The sequence below is a fragment of the Condylura cristata genome, unplaced genomic scaffold (genome assembly GCF_000260355.1).
Source record: "Condylura cristata isolate star-nosed mole 26May11 unplaced genomic scaffold, ConCri1.0 scaffold00019, whole genome shotgun sequence".
Taxonomy (NCBI): domain Eukaryota; kingdom Metazoa; phylum Chordata; class Mammalia; order Eulipotyphla; family Talpidae; genus Condylura; species Condylura cristata.
Window position 1 is genome coordinate 29,002,805 of NW_004567120.1, and position 16,680 is coordinate 29,019,484.

At 37.4% G+C, this 16,680-nt stretch overlaps 1 protein-coding gene across 6 annotated transcripts in view; it reads right to left on the minus strand.

The window, feature by feature from the left end:
• Positions 1 to 602: 602 nt before the first annotated feature.
• The window catches only part of SMARCA1 (SWI/SNF related, matrix associated, actin dependent regulator of chromatin, subfamily a, member 1), a 61,547-nt gene continuing 45,469 nt past the window's right edge, over positions 603 to 16,680 (minus strand). For 2 of the 6 annotated variants that reach the window (XM_004685785.2, XM_004685786.2), the window contains 4 exons: positions 15,202 to 15,320; positions 14,857 to 15,069; positions 2,395 to 2,536; positions 603 to 1,395 (listed from right to left, as the gene is read on the minus strand). In XM_004685785.2, coding sequence (XP_004685842.1) covers positions 2,402 to 2,536; positions 14,857 to 15,069; positions 15,202 to 15,320 — 467 coding nt within the window. In that variant the 3' untranslated portion in view covers positions 603 to 1,395; positions 2,395 to 2,401. The remainder of the gene's footprint in view (positions 1,396 to 2,394; positions 2,537 to 14,856; positions 15,070 to 15,201; positions 15,321 to 16,680) is intronic. The other 4 variants (XM_012727207.1, XM_012727208.1, XM_012727210.1 and 1 more) reach the window with 3 other exon arrangements.

The following is a 16,680-nucleotide window of genomic DNA, read 5'->3' on the forward strand; positions in this document are numbered from 1 at the left end:
CTGGGCTGAGGCAATCAAGCATCTACAGGAATTTGCCAGACTTTCTTTTGCTCCTACAACATCCGCTGAGAAGGCCACATTGTCCCAGATGGTGCAGGTCCAAAAACATGGAGCTTCAAAAAAAAAAAAAAAGTGGCGCTTCCGTCAGCCTGGAACCTTGAGTGACTGTGTGGAACAGATTCCCTCCCATTCCCACATTCCAATGACAGGCATGGAACACTGTAGTGTGAGCAAGAAATAAACTCTTGATGTGTCAAGACTCCAGCATGATGAGATTGTTTGTTACCTGAGCACAACTGTTTTCCTATGGAAGCCAGCACCTCTTCTTCAGAATACATAGCGCTTACTTCCTACTCTTCTATCTCAGTAGTTAATAGATCTATACGTGTTATACACAGGCTCCTCTGAACTGACTCTATGGGACAGGAGATTATGCACAAGTCAGCAAGCAAAACCTGAATTTTCAATCACGTGCACAACATTTGTACAGCAATACAGCAACAGTATTAGCATTCATAGCAATAGTTTTGCATCAGAATACAAAATTCAATAAATACAACTATTTTCTACCCCACAAAAAACAGGAAATAATTAAATTTCTTATAGACATTTCTTTATTATATTTCCCACTTGAATATTTAGAGAATAATTTAAATGTAACGCATACTGACAGCAAGCACAGTATCAAATATTAGTATTTTGAATATTTTTCTTTTCTCACCCTTTATTCCTTTGGGAAAAAAATATTTAGATGACCTCAAAGAAACAATTATTATGCTAATCACAGTATGCAGTAACACATACAAACCCATACTCAATAGAAAAGAAGCAACAAAGAAGTGAAAAAGTCTTTCTCCTCAAATCATTTTAATTCATTTTTCCACAGCCATATAAATTTAAAGTATGAAACAACAATAATACAGCTATAGAATCTAGGTTCTCTTTCAAAGCAGCGGCATATAAAACATAGAAAAGCTAAAACCTCAGCACAAGCTTCAAAAGAACAAGGACTGAGAGGATTCTGATGAAGACATGAAATGCACAAAATACAGTACACAAAAATACTAGAATGCATAAAATATAAAGCTACACATTTCAGGTAGAAAGCATTGTAAAATATATAAAATATGCAAGAAATCAAAACCAAAGAGATTTTTTTCTTAGAGTACCATGAATACACTGGAACTGGTAATTAGCATTTGAAGATGGGAACAAGAAAATAGCAGTTTCCCATTTAAAACTTATTTCTAGGCTTTAGGATTTCACCTTCTTGACATCCTTCTTTCCAGAGCTCTCAGAAGCTGACTCTGCTTTTCTTTTCTGTGACTAAAATGGAAACAGATTTAATGTTCTGCTCCAATATGCACATTTTTAAATGGCCCAACAATGTTAAATCTAGGATGTAAATGCATTAAAAAAAAATTTTAACATGAATATTCACTTAAATGTTATACTCACAGTTAATGTTCTATATAGCCCAACAAACTATATAACCCAATGTAAAATAACCTTCAATGATGCTTCTTTTTAAGAAATGACACAAAACATCCATCAAAATAGTCAAGTTTACTTACACATGGCACTGTAAATGTACTCTTATCTTAATGAACTGCTTAATACTTAAGGTTTTCTTGGCAAAATTTTATTTATGCATGTATTATTTCTAAAAACCTCCTGATCTATGTTAAAATACCATATTTCATATATTCTATGATGCACGCTTCTTTCCCATTTTAGCATCTCTGAAATTAGGATGCAACTTACAGTTGATGATGACAAGTTACTGCTACTTGTCATCATTTTTTCTTAGTGGTACATAAAGTGTTGCTGTGTCTCAAAAGGCATCTTAGATTTGACAGAATGTGGTAGTTTACCTAACCACACTCAAATATAATATATTAAAGAGCATTTTTAATTATAGTTCTACACGGCCACCTGACTGGATTAAAATTAAGTTAGCATATTCAACAGTGAACATATCACCAAGTAAAAGCTTTGCTATCTCCTCAAAGCTAGCATTTGTACTCATAGTTCCACCAAGATTAAAAAATTGAATGGATCAAATCAAAATTCCCAATTTCAACCTCAGCCCAACCCAGCCCAGCCCGCCCTTCTCCTACCCCCACGACAGCTTTACTTTCAATCCAAAAGATTTAACTTGCATTAGACTTCTGCTTAAAATCATTGAAAAATTTTAAAAAAATACTGAGTCCTGTTACTAGGGACTTCCTAACTGTATGTACTACAAACAAATAAGAAACACGTGGCTGCTGTGTCAATCTTTTTCTATCAAAAACAAATTAGCATTTTATAAAACCAGTTTTTATAATAGGTATCACTATGGCATTAAACATAATATAGGCATTTTAATTAGGTAAAAAAAATGGGATCTACCTAAAAGTTAGGAAAATGCTGAAAATTTTACCATTGGCGTTTTAGTTGCCCGTTTCTTCTTTTCTGCTCTCTCTCTTTCCTCAATTTCCATATTTTCTTTCTCAATCAATGAAATAAGAGTATTACAACGTCTCTGGAATTCCTAAACCAAATAAAAAGAGTTTTCATTTTTTGCAACCTGGTCACAGTCTTTCGAAGTGATCATTCTTTAGTCGTGTCATTTCTGTGGTAGTTTCTAAAACTGGTATGATTTAGACCAATGTTCAGACAGGGCATTTATAGATTCCACATAAAAAAAGGGGAGAGGGGAAATGTCATTCCGTGGGTGCATGATTAAACAAACTGTGGTACATCCATAAGCAGAAACACTATTCGGCAGTAAAACGGAAAGTTACAACTGATACATGCAACAACCTGGATGAATCTTAGGGAATTAAACTGAGTGGGGAGAAAAGTCAGTCTCAAAGGGTACATATAATGTTATTTCATTTATATTACACACTTGAAATGGAGACTATGTTAATGGTTGCCAGAGGTTAGGGAACAGGGGGAGGGCAGGCGTGACTATTAGGAGCTAACTCCTAATAGTGGTGGTGCTGATTACATGACTCTACGTGTGACAAAATTGCAGTGAACTGCGCACACACACACACACAAATGAGTGCATGTATAACTGATGAAATCCAAGTTCTGTGGGTTGTATTCATGTCAGTACCCTGATTGTAGCATTATGCTATAGTTATGCAAGATGTTACCATTGGGGGAAACTGGATGAAGGCTACATGGGAACTCCCTGTATATTTCTTTACAACTTCCTGTGAATCTGCAAATATTTCAAAATAAAAAGTTAAAAATCACATTACCAAAGTAAAATAATTAATTAAGGGATGTTTTATGGTCAAAATAAATTTTGGAAATACTCAGTCTATGAAACTAGATTTCTGCACTCCAAGACTTCTCAGAACTTTTAAGTTCCTGATAAGCACTCTGAACCACTATGTGGGGAAAATGTAGGATGCAGTTGTTCCCACGTCTGTTTAAACAAACAGAACTCTTTCTTTCTCATGATATTTTATGGGATCAGGGTTCTGAGGAGCCCATCTGAGAAAGTACTATTGTATTTGTTGATTCAGAGCAAATAATACCTGGAAAGGTTTTACATTAACCTTGGCACTACCTATATTTCAGTGCCAGAGAATCAATACCTCCAAACTAGAAACAGTTTTAGGGATATATGATGAGCATAAGTGTGATTTGTTCACTTGCAAACTCAGTGCTTTGTTGTATTTTAAAAATAAAATAGTAGCTTAATATTAAATGATAGTTTCCATGTAAGCAAAAATATTTGATAAAATACGAAGTAGCTTAACAGGCAAATGAAAATGGAGGGCCATTGGCAATCAAAAAAATAATAATAATAAAACCCAACCCAACCCAACCAAAAATAGGAAACACAATAGATAAAAAATGTCCAAATGTCATTTAAATTTTTTTCTCAAACTAATGATCAAAGAAACGTGAAGTAACACAATGCCATCCTCAAGTCGGCAGTGATGTGTGCATGTATGTCATGTGTACCCAGTGTGGGCAGGAAGATGGTGAAATGGAAACTCACTCACTGATGGGATGTCAACATTACTACGTGTTCTAGACTGAACAGTATGCCTCCCAAATTCACAGGTTGAAATCTTAAGTCCAAGGTGACTGCGCTTGAAATTTGGACCTTTAAATAGGGAGGCAACAAAAAAAACCTGCGGTCAGAAGGGCATTCATAAAGGGAGAGATATGCAGAGATGGCTTTGTCTCTCTGCAGGCACAGAGGAATGGCCATATGAGTGAGGACATTGTGAGAAGGTGCCGTTTGCAAGCCAGGGAGAAAGGTCTCACCAGAAGCCAGGCACCTTGATCTTGGACTTCAAGGTTCCTCAAATAAGAGAATTTTCTGAAACCCAGTGGTTCTGAAGTTTAGTCATAGTGCTAGGAAGGACAGGGATCCAGGTTTAAGAACTAAGTTCACGTCAGAGCTAGGCTGACGTGCAGGGCTACTGATTGACTAGGGAGTGGGGAGGGCCCCTCAGAAGGGGTGTTTGAGATTCATGTACCCTCCCCCCCCAAATACAGGGATTTTCTGTTGCGTAAGCCCACACCTGTCTGCAGTATGCTGTGATGGCAGCCCAAGTGGACGAACATACTACCATTCTAGAAAGCAGTTTGGAAATATCATCAGATCATCTTAGAATTTATATATCCTTTGACCTAATAATTCTACTCTGAGGCATGTACTATAAGGAAATAGAGACATAGAGGAAATATTTACAAAAGGACATTTAGAACAGTGGTATTTCTAGCAGGAAAAATGCTGGGAAGTAAATTGTGGCGATTTGGAAATAGGATCCAGAGAGAGCGTATTAGAATAGCCCAGAGTACCCACTGCAGCGCCCCTAGCGGTACATAGCAGCAATTTCGAGAGGAGACCCAATGGCAACTGCTATTTTCTTCTTTATATTATCCTGTTATTTTCCAAATTTCCTGCAATGAACATTTAAATCTCAGGCAATCTGTAATATTTTTAAGAAATGACAAATGGTATTTTTAAATGAAAGTCAGAGAAAATGCATACATAGGAAATGCTACACATATCTGTTATCAACCATCCAGGCGTTTTCTACTCTTTAATTGCCAAAATGATGCAGAAAACGAGAAAACCTAGTCATAAAAGTTACTCATTAAAAATTATCATTTAGGTATTAAAAGCCACCTTACACAATCCTGGTACATAATGTTCAATTGCTATGTGCCAGGCCAAGAGCAGACTTCCTACACACAGTTTCATTTAAACTTCAAAAAAACCTCACAATAAATTCAAGTACACAGTCATTACGAAAGAACACCTAAAACAAAGACAGTGTTATATGTCAACTCACAGTAAGGAAAAAGTGGGGGGAACTTTTTAAGTTCCCATTTCCAGGCAGAAAAACTGGTAATTGAGCACCATGATGGGAATTAGTTCTGTCTGGTTTCCAATCTTGTGCTCTCTTCCTTTCAGAAGTGACAGTGTTCACATTGGGAAGAAGGTCACACCAATGCAGGAAGGCCCAGAAGGAAAAACTGCACAAAATGCCTCAGGAAAGGTGTGAGAGGCTCAGGTGATACACAGGGAGAAGAGAGCCGACCCTGAGGGTACACACTCCACAACAGGGCCCCACTGGGCCGCACCCACCGGCGGCCAACCACAGCGGTAGCCCAGGCACCTCTGTGGAGCATCCTTGTTCATATTCAATAGCCTTCAACAGCCACAGCTCTTCACCAGGTCATGTGGCTATTACGGGCCAGAACCAGGAGTGCACTCAGCTCATTCATATTAGGGTGTTTTTTTGAGAGATCACTTCAAATTTGGGGAGGCACAAGGAGACTTTAGAAAATCTTTAGAAAGCATGTTACTTAAGAGGATCCATGGAAAGAAAAAGAAAAAACCTAAAATATTAGTACATTCAAATTTCTTGTACATTCTCCATTACTCAAGGTTAAGTAACTTGGGGAAAAATAACACTGGAATTTGCCTTACTTACCCAAATGGTAGTGGTATCTTTAATATGCAGACCAAATATTCTTCATAGCTTCATTCAATAACACACATACAAATTAAACAGCATGTTATTCAATTTATCTATTATAGGAAGGGTTAAGTTGACCCTGATGAAATGTGATTGTCGGTTTCTAGGGAGACCAGATACAGTCTTTCTGTAAAGCTGATTTTTGAATCATTAAACTATACCCTCTGGCTAGTATTATTCTCAGTAAGTAACAGTTACCTGTGACTGCACATATCTTGAGATACATATTCATGATTCATATGGGTTATTCAGGAAAAAAAGCAATACTTTTGAGAATTACTGGGAAGTAGAATGTCTCAAAATGGTTATAAATAGACTGTATAATGAATTCTTACTTTCATTTCTTTTAATCTGTCACTAACTACTCCAGACACAAAAAAATCAGTCTAACTCTCCAGAGAAAGGCACCAAGAAATGGGTGAGTGTGGTTACCACATTCCTAGCATAGGTAATGACACTTTCTCTAGAGAAAATGAGCCAATTTTTTATTCGCAGGCTTAAAGACTGCCCAGCTAAACAGATGGTATCATAAACAGGACACTAGCTAAACTAGGAATTACGAGGAGAAAGGCCAGATTACCAATAAAACAGCGATTCCCTTTTTGAATAACTAAGTGACTATGCAATGACCATGAGAAAGTTCCTATCAGAACACTTTCATTTTACAGACTTTCCCTTTGCACATCTGTATTAGTCCAGATCCTCAGAACTCTTTGTTTCCCTGTTTTCCAGGGGTTACAGGGAATGGGTTCATAGGGTCTCAAACTGCTTCCACAAATCTGTATTTGAATTACCTCTTTCTCTCACCATTTCCCCATGCTGGATGAAGTTGGGGGGAGGAAGACAAGATCAAAAACAACAGAACCATCAGCAGAGATCAGGTAATGTGGAAAGCTGTCTGCAGTGTCACAAGTGGAGGCGAAAGAGGGAAAGCACTGCGCATGTGTGAATGATGGCATTTTAAAAGTTCAGCACATTTCTTCATGGTGGGTTTCTGAGAGCTTCCATGCATTGTAATGTGTATAGATCAGAAGTTTCTAGGTCAGGACTCAGTATGAGCACTTCCCAAATCTGTTTGAACACAGAACCTTATTTCTGCAAAGTGAGTTTTTGTATATCTGGGAACAATGGTTGGGAGAAACCAACTTGAGAAATACTGGGTAGGGTTATGAATGATAAGGGTAAGTTTGGATCAAAGAGCAAAGAACCTAGAAATGAAGAAGGAAGACAGAACTGAGGAACTTTACTTAACTCAACTGCAAAAGAATTTCATTGATAATTTCTGAGCAAGAGGAGTGATGTGTCATCAGTGGTATATTTTTGTTCTCAGAAATCTTTTTTCAATAGTGGTTTTTAATAGTGGAAGTTCATAAAATTGTAGACTTCAAGATGAGAAAGGTCCTCTACAAATCATTCAATTTGCTGCTAAGTTTTTTCTACTAGGTCCTTGCTAATTAGCTGTCTAGCCTGTCTGGATTCTTCCAATGGATTATTCATTACTTTCCAAGGCTGTCTATTAAAATTAAAAATATTGTAAACCAGTGTTACTTCAACGCAGGGAAAACAAAGAAATAAGTAGGCCCCTTATGCAAAGCTACAATTTGCTACTGCTTAGGATTTCTAACATATGGTTCTGGATCTAACTTTTGTAGTCAACAGAGAACAAGCTGATTCTCTCTTCTGTATGACAAAACTTCAGGAGTTATTAAGCCACAATCATAACCCCAGCACCATCACAAACAGACTCCCTCCCACAATCAAAGAATTTGCAACACTTTTATCTACCCTTGGTCATAATCTTTCTCTCTTGCTACCCTTCCTCTATATTCTTTTAAACCAGAAATTAGCACATCTTTTCTGTAAAAAGCCAGGGGTAAAATTTTGTATATATTTTTAGTTTTGCAGACCACAAGAGCCCGTTCACCATTCCTCAGCTCTGCCACTGTGGCATGAAAGCAGCTGTAGGCGATACCTAAGTGACTGTGTGGTTGTGTTCCCACAGACCCTCACGAACAGATACTCAAATATGAATTTTCTATCATCTTAGGTCCCTCCCTGGTGGCGCCACAGGTTAAAACACAACACTATGCAGCCGCTATGGTGTGAGTTCGATCCCTGGCCAGGGAGGTGACCCCCATGGCACAGCAGACTTCTCCTGACCCACCCGCTGCTCCCCTCAGCAGTGCACTTCATCAATCTGCCTGATCTGCTCCCTTCTGTCTCTGGTGAATCCCCTCACCACCCCTGCACCTCTGGCTTGTACCCCAGTTCTGTATGCATAAATACATAAATCTTTTTAAAAAAGATTTTTGTATCATCTTTACATGTCGCACAATAGTTTTGATTTTTTTCCCAACCATTTGCAAATGTGAAAAATCATTCCTGGGCTTGTTGGTCAGTTAGCCAACCCCTGTTTTAAACCACAGGCTGAGTTTATTTTAAACAAATTGCGCTGCTTAATTTTCCATACCTTGTTAAGAATGTATGATTCAGCTCCAGTGCTGGAACACTAGGATAGGACCTGTACCTTCAGTTAATAAGCAGTGGAATGTTTTCAGTGAGCTGTGCTGCCCTTAGAGTGTGGCGATTATCAATCATGCTGGGCACCAAGTTCAACTATCCTTTGCCCCAATACTCAGCTTTAAAGCATCAATTCAAAAGGCACAGGAAGCATCAGTCGAGCGGAAGTGACTTATTGAAAGAGATTAAAGAAGGCTCCACATTATGTCCCTATGTACTAAAATCCTAGACACTAAGCCTGCCTAAGTCTGAATGACAGAGGTGTGCCTGTTAGGGCTGAATGTGAAAAAGCAGATGAATGAGCAGGAGCAGAAGCAGTCTGCACTCTACCTTGGTGTCTAACTTGTAGACAGGTCCATCGAGTCAGAATTTTTCTCTACAATTCTTAGTAAAATGAAGTGGGTGCGTTCTTCTCCTTTGCTCTGTAATAAATGACTCCACACTAACTATACTTGACTTCCAGGATCACAAGCTTCAACTATACACTCCCAAGTTCACTGTCACTTGGGACCCCCCCATCACACTAACACAAAGAAACAGTAATTTGTACTTGGATCTCAAGGTCCAAGCCACTGACAATTAACTGAGAGCAAATATTCTAATACATATTTCCTACAGGTCTCAAGCAAGTATCAGATGTTATCCCTTTACTTAATTGCTGCTACTTAAGCTGCAGTTAGTTATACATCATCATTCGTAAAATGTTACATCGCCTCCTCCCAAGATATACTTATGGGTATAAATACCTAAAACATGTGGAAGGACCTAAAACAAACTATTTCAGATTGCTAGAACTGTTCAGTCTTAAATCATATACTGTAGTTACTAAGAAAAAACATGATATTTATAATTGGCAGGGATGACAGCCAAATAAAGTCAATCTTTAGAAAAAGGTAGTTGAAGAAAGAAGAAAAACACAAACTCATTGGAACATCTCTTCACATTTTAGCCAACTCTGAGCGAACTGTGGGAGTCGATGAGACAGATGAGGTATGAGAGTTCCCTATTCATTTGCTCACAAATACTCCTTTATGGGAGGTGCTAGATGCTGACCTTTTTGATACAACCAGTGTGCTTGAAGTTTAAGAGAGGAGTAATAAAAAATAACACTGGGATCAAGAATGTATGTTAGCCAAGTGGCGGGGGGCAGAGATGAGGAACAGAGAAACCTCAGGCATATAAATTTGGGGATCATTATCAGTAATTGGTGGCTGAAGTAGACGGTTGCCCACTTCCACAGAGCAGTGTGAACTTGATCATGCCAAATGATGAATGACCCAAAAATCTCAGTACAGCAGACAGGGCCCCTTTGTCACCCCACAGCCAGCAAGCTCCTCAGCTTCCAGCGCTTCTCTGGCCAGTCTACCACACAAACTACGTCAGTTCCTGAATGTGTTGTTTGTTTACTGTGTGTGCACAGGCTCGTTCCACAACCAAGAATGCAGTCCCAGGGCCAACTGCTTTTAGTTTCCAAGACTCCGTTCCAAGAAGGACCTCTTCTGTGAAGCCAGTCCTCTGACCTGACCCCCAACACCAAATTAAGTGCCACCTCCTCTAGACACACCTCTACCTAGGACTTGTTTCAATATTAAGGTTGACAAGGGGCACTTGACTCCATCAAGGCATGAGTTAATAATACATTCCTAAAATATTTCAACAAATGCATCATCAAGGACTCAACAATACATCTTATACTTTATCCACTTTACCAGTAATGTATTCATATTCACTGTAGTTTATTAAGAATATTCTAAAATATCAGTATCAGCTGTTAACTAACATATGAAATAAAAAATCATGAGTGACCTTCTTTATGCAATTTCCTAGACTATGCTGCATAAGCCACAACCATGTTATTGCATCTAGAGACTCAATTAGGGATTTTTAAGTTTGACTTCCATTTTACTAAATTATAAAGAAAATCCTTGTCTGACCAGACAGATAACTTACAAAACATCCTGCGCTGAACTAACATAATTAACATTTACTACCACTGATAATCCTATAAAAAAAGGAGCAAGGTAGTAAAAAAATTGTAGTGATATTTTCTAAAAATATTTTTGCTCCTAAAATTCTAATGTGGAATGTCATTGATTTTAAATGAGCAGCACTTTCATTACTAATAAAGTTGTGCTTTAAAAACAGTAGTAACATAAAATCTGTATTGTGTTGTATACAACAGTATGTGGCACACTCGTGGAGATACTATCAGAACAGTCCACTAAAACTCTACAGAAGCAGGGTGTTGCAGTAACTAATTACTAGAACTTTCATTTAACTCCAACATACGTGCACCAAGTTTCTCAAGCAGGCTAGACGAGGAAAGGAAAAAGGCTTCCCAGATATTAAACAGCACAGATTTTCTCTCATTCTTGTTTTTTTCCATTTTGAAGTACCATTGGTTCATACTGACACATATGATTTAGGGAAATAAATCTCTGGAACCATACTACAACTTTTTAGCCACAATTTAGAGTCAAAGCAACCCTGCAAATAAAGTAATAAATGATTAAATGAAGAAATGTTCTTTTACCTCAGAAGGCTCAATTCTGTTTTTTCTCTTGTAAGTACTTAGAAGGACTTAAGAAGGTCTAAGGAATTACTGATTAAGTTCTAGTACTTTCCACAAGCCCTCTACTGTAAACTGAGATAAGTGCTACATCTTTTGCTCCTCTCAGACTCTTCTCAAATCTCCCAGCCACATTAGTCTGTCACCAAATGAGTGAAGAAAGTACCCTGATGTCCATTCCCTATAAGGAATGGCAAAAAATTAATGAGCTGCCATTAGCAGAGGGACGGGCAAGTGAATAGAAGAGGTATAATATAAATACGGTGTATTGTTTTCTCTTGTAGCCATTTGGTAAAGGTCCTTTTCATTTTCTTATTGAATGTCCTAAGACTATGCCCCCCATTGTAAGATATTCTTCTTAGAAAATATATTTTTCTACTGAAAAGCTGGGCGACTCACATGCTCTGAGCTTAAAAATGTAACTTGATCATATCCTTCCTACTTGTTTATGTAGTTCAATAGAGACTGATTACTTACTTAAAGACCACACGAGTTCTGAGAGAAAGAAATCACAATCTTTTTAGCATAGAGAAATGGAACTAAAACTCATTTTCTCTTTTGTACAGCCAGCATTTTTAAATGGAGAAGAGCCTCAAAGAAATCGTCAAACCTTTGCTAAAGGCTTTGAAAGTGAGGCATATTTAAAGTGGAGGTTCATGATGCTTTAAGTACTTTAAGCCTGTTAGATAAGTCAGAAGCCAGGAATTTTGTATTTGGAGACATCTGAATAAAATATAACCACGAAGGTTTCTACTTTTCTCTTTTTTTTTCCCTAACACCCTATTTTCTTGTGTCTCTGAGAAAGAAGAGTCATCTTTAAGTAAGATTATATTTTTACAGATTCTTCAGTTAGCTAAATTTAAAGTTTAATCATTAGCACGATTTTCATTTCAACACAGTGACACACTAACATAATGAATCAAATTACATCCTCTGAATTTCTGAAGAGGGCATTTTTAATGAAACAAATGATTTTAATTTTGGAAATTACAACTGCCTCCTTCAAGGGGGAAGTTTCTCATCCTTGACTGTAGATGCAACTCACTGATACAAGAACAGTGATTTTAAAAGAAAGGAGAAAGAGATTATCTAGCAACATTAAAAACCCATTTCTTGAATGTCCTTGTGATGAATATTATCATGAAATATTTTAAAAAGATGGTTCAAATACATACATATCTTAAAATAGATTACCTATACTCTCAATCCAGAAATATAAGCAAAATTTATCCATTAACGGGCCCTCCCTGGTGGCGCAACGTGTTAGGACACAGCACTGCAAGCTAGCAGCAGCCACTTCGGTGCAAGTTTGATCCCTGGCCCTGGAGGGGACCCACATGGCGGGGCAGACCTCTCCTGACGCGCCCACTGCTGAATACTTCATCAATATGCCTGTTCTGCTCCCCACTCCATCTCTGGTGAAGCCTGTCACCACTCCTGCACCTCTGGCTTGTACCCCAGTTCTGTATGAATAAATAAATCTTTAAAAAAATTATCCACTAACTAGGTGGAAAATAAAAAGTGTAATTGAAAAAAAAAACAATTATTGATTAAAATATTTAAATATGAAATAAACTTATTTTAAAAAGTATTCTTTAGAAATCACAAATTCCACCTCTCAGAAGGTGGGTAAAGGCAGAAGCTTATCAATTTTTAGCAGACAAAATAAAAGTTTTGTTTTATAATCACTTCATAACTAATATCTGCTTTCCGCAAAACAGACATTACAGATTTCAATCTTGTGGTAACAAAAGAGGTAAATGTTTTATAGAAAGAAGATGGAGGCAAAATTCTTTACAAGGGAGTTCAGAGACATCTAGTGGCTGTGAATAATACATTGGGGTTTTTCTTAGGCAATAATATAAAGTTATGTAGTTCTACACTCAAATTCATATTACAGATAGTGTAAGGTTTTCCTTGCACTTTCAACCTACCACTTTCAGTATAATGATTCCAGAAACTGAAAACAGCATTAAACTTTCAACCTTTCTTAAAATTACTAAAATATCACTGAAATTATATTCAAATTCCAGCAATTGTTCTATCACATAAAAGGGCATGTATGATCTAAAACATTTATCGATAAATGCAGGGAGGCATTTGTCTCTTACAAGCTGTTAATACTGTTCTAAATTGGGGCATTATACATATAAACCCCAAATGGCAAAAAATTTAAATGCTTGACTTTTCAAAGAAGTTCTTTGCTAAACATGATCATAGATACACTGAGCTAGAAGGCACCATAGAAGGCCAACTAGTTCGTTTCCAAAGTCTTCAGTCAAAATAGACTCCAACTTCAAAGCCAGTAGAAAAGCTATTCTATATTGTTTTTCAATAATCTATTTTAATTGCCCAAAGAACCCTATAAAATAGAGTTATTAGTCTCTGGTTATTTTTAATTTTTAGACGGTATAAAACTATTTTGGTCTAATTTCCTTGACTGACATAAGGCTGACAATGTCTACATAAAATGTTGTGCTTAATTCAAGTTTATCATAAACACTTTTTAAAGATTTATTTATTTGTGCATACAGAACTGGGGTACAGGCCAGAGGCTCAGGGGCGTTGAGAGGCTTCACCAGAGACAGAGTGGGGAACAGAACAGGCAGATCGACGAGGTACACTGCTGAGGGGAGCAGCGGGCGGGTCAGGAGAGGTCTGCCACACCATGTGGTCACCTCCGGGGCAGGCGGGAATCGAACTCATGCGGAAGCGGAAGCGGCTTTAGATTCTCAGTGCTGTGCTTTAACACACTGCGCCACCAGGGAGGGCCTATCATGAACACTTTTAAGTAGCACTAGAATTTACCAAGAACACAACTCACAATAGATAATAACATTAAACTAATGAAGTTAAAATAAAATACTTCTTCTACTTAAATATGCTCCGTCTCTTAATAGTTTTAAAAAGACTCAAGCAACAATTCCTTTTCGTTAAAAATAAATCTCTAAGTCAGTCACACATTCTCAAGTATCACCTGACTAATTACAAAGGAGAAAATGTGCCTTTAAACTAGAGAGAGCTAGTGATCATCATATTAACTGAGAGATCAAACTTTGCATTGCCAAGAAATAGGACAACCTGACCTAATGTTCATCCTGATCTCCTGATGTGATGTAATAAGTACACATCACAGTACATTCTTGTACAAAATGTTTAACCTAAATCTAAACAATAATCAATGAGATAAATATGGTACATTCTATATAATAAGTAGCCTAGTCACTGTGATAAAAAGTAAAAACTTAGAGCCTGAAAGAGACTAAAAGACTCACAACCAAATGTAATATGAGACCCCCTGACTAGGTAGGCAATTCAAAAACAGCTGTGAAAGACACTTTGGGGACAAGTGAAAGTTTTGTACCTGGACTCTGTACTAGTTACAGAATCAATGTTAACATTTTCAGGTAGGATAACAGTACTGTGGCTATTTAGGAAAAAGTTCTTATCCTGGGAGAGGAATGCTGAAGAATTTGAAGTGAACACTCATGATGTTTGTAACTTGGTCCAGAAATAATAGATGCAATATTCATGAATAGTAAATCACCTATTTTCTGAATATAGGAACGTTTTCTGTATTTCAAAATATAAAGCATATTATATAGAGAGATAATGTAAAATATGGGTGGGGGGAGTTAATGTGGCAAAATGGTAACACTTTGGGGAATAGACTAACAAGTAAGAGAATCTATGTGACGATAGATGACGTTTGCGATTTTTCAAAGTAAAAGTTGGAGGAAATTAGAAAGGAATACATACCATGGCAGTTCTAGACTTGATAAACCAGTCAAATCTAAACTGAGGAGCATTCCGCACACACTGTCTTAATTCTTCGTATACATTTTCTCTATCAAAGCCCATTTTGTGTAACATACAAATCAAGAATCTATCTTCTTCCTCAGTATAGTTCTTTCCTTTACTAGCTCCATACTGAATACGCAGCTGATGAAACGGAGCCTTATATCTTGCAATCTGTGGATTTAAGCAAAACAGTGCTTTTCACTAAATGTGCAGTGATAAGTCAGTGCTAATTCTCCTATCAATGACAATAATCTAATAACAATTTGACGATTGGTAACAATTGATAATTATGAAATAAAGTACTTTGGCATCCAGGGCTTTCTTGATACTGATCCTCCGCTGAATTCTTGCTTCTCCACGTTCAATCTGAGCCATAATTTTCTCAATGTCCTGTAATTCATTGCAACGTTCCCAAAATACAGCTGAAAAACAGTAATTTACACTATGATCGCCTTAAGCAAATGAAGTCAAAGAACTGCAGAATAAAGAATTAACAGAAAAGGATACAGTGAACTTATACTGTTTAAAATTAAGGTTCCAATTCATCTGTTTATATCTCTATCTATATCATACCCTTAACTTTTCATTTAAAACTAAAACCTGCACAGGAAGGCTTTAAGTTAGCAATTTTCCTTTTATGAAACTTCTAGTAATCCATCCCGCTGACTAAGATGCCAAAGGATACTACTGACACTGATTTAAACCATGCTTTTAGTGAAACATAATATAAAAGGGGCCACAGACATAAAGTGAAACAGAAAAGTAGGTGACCATAAAAACTGAGAGTACACAACTTCCTTGCCAGCAAAGCCAACAGGTCATTCAACCATTTCCTATGAAACAGCAATTTCTACTGAAACTGTTACTTCATTTTTGGAACCACTCACTGCTATTAGAGTATTTTACAATTACTTACACTTGTTTTTCAAACTTTCCTGGAAAAGGCTTTTCTCTTTAAAAAAAGGAAAACCCACAAAAACACCAAATCACTCAAATTTTATCAACAAACCAAATGATGTCATTGCAGTAATGTCACCCTTTATAAATTCAATGAAAGTCCTTTTAATGCCGTACTCTACATTCTCAAACTCTTCACTCTTAGATCCTATCAAGAAAGGTAAGGTAGGTAGCACTCTGATTTTTATAAGTGCCTCTGCTCATTTCTCACTTATTCAGTAAACCTGTATTTAAATGTGTGTAAATATGAACTAGCCACAAACAGCTGTACACACTTCTTCTTTTATTGCAACCACCTGTATACACCCATTCCACTGTCCTCATCCAGCATGGCCCTGGCAAACACACCCTAAGCTAGTCATACCACTTGGAGTCAGATAGGAGGGAACTGTGACATGCTATCTTTTTGAATCACTTTTTTCTGTTGAAATGTCATACACACTGATGCTATTTTGAAGGAAATTCGACTTCAGAAATCTTCTATACACACAGCCTCTTCTATACACACTCTTTGCATTCAACTCTTGCCGCTAAAATTTCTTTCATCTATTTTCCCTTTTCTCATCCCCAAATGCCCTAAACTTATGTCACAAAGTTTGTGAAAATGACCAGAAACAGCAAGTGCTGGCAAAAGTGTGATGACAAAGGAGCCCTCTTGTACTGCCGAGGGGAAAGTGGACTGGCCTAGCCCCTGTGGAAAGCAGTGTGGAGGCCTCTCAAAAAACGAAGGGTAGATGGCCCTCCCTGGTGGCGCAGAGGGTTAAAGTACAGCACTGAGAATCTAAAGCCGCTTCCGCATGAGTTCGATTCCCGCCTGCCCCAGAG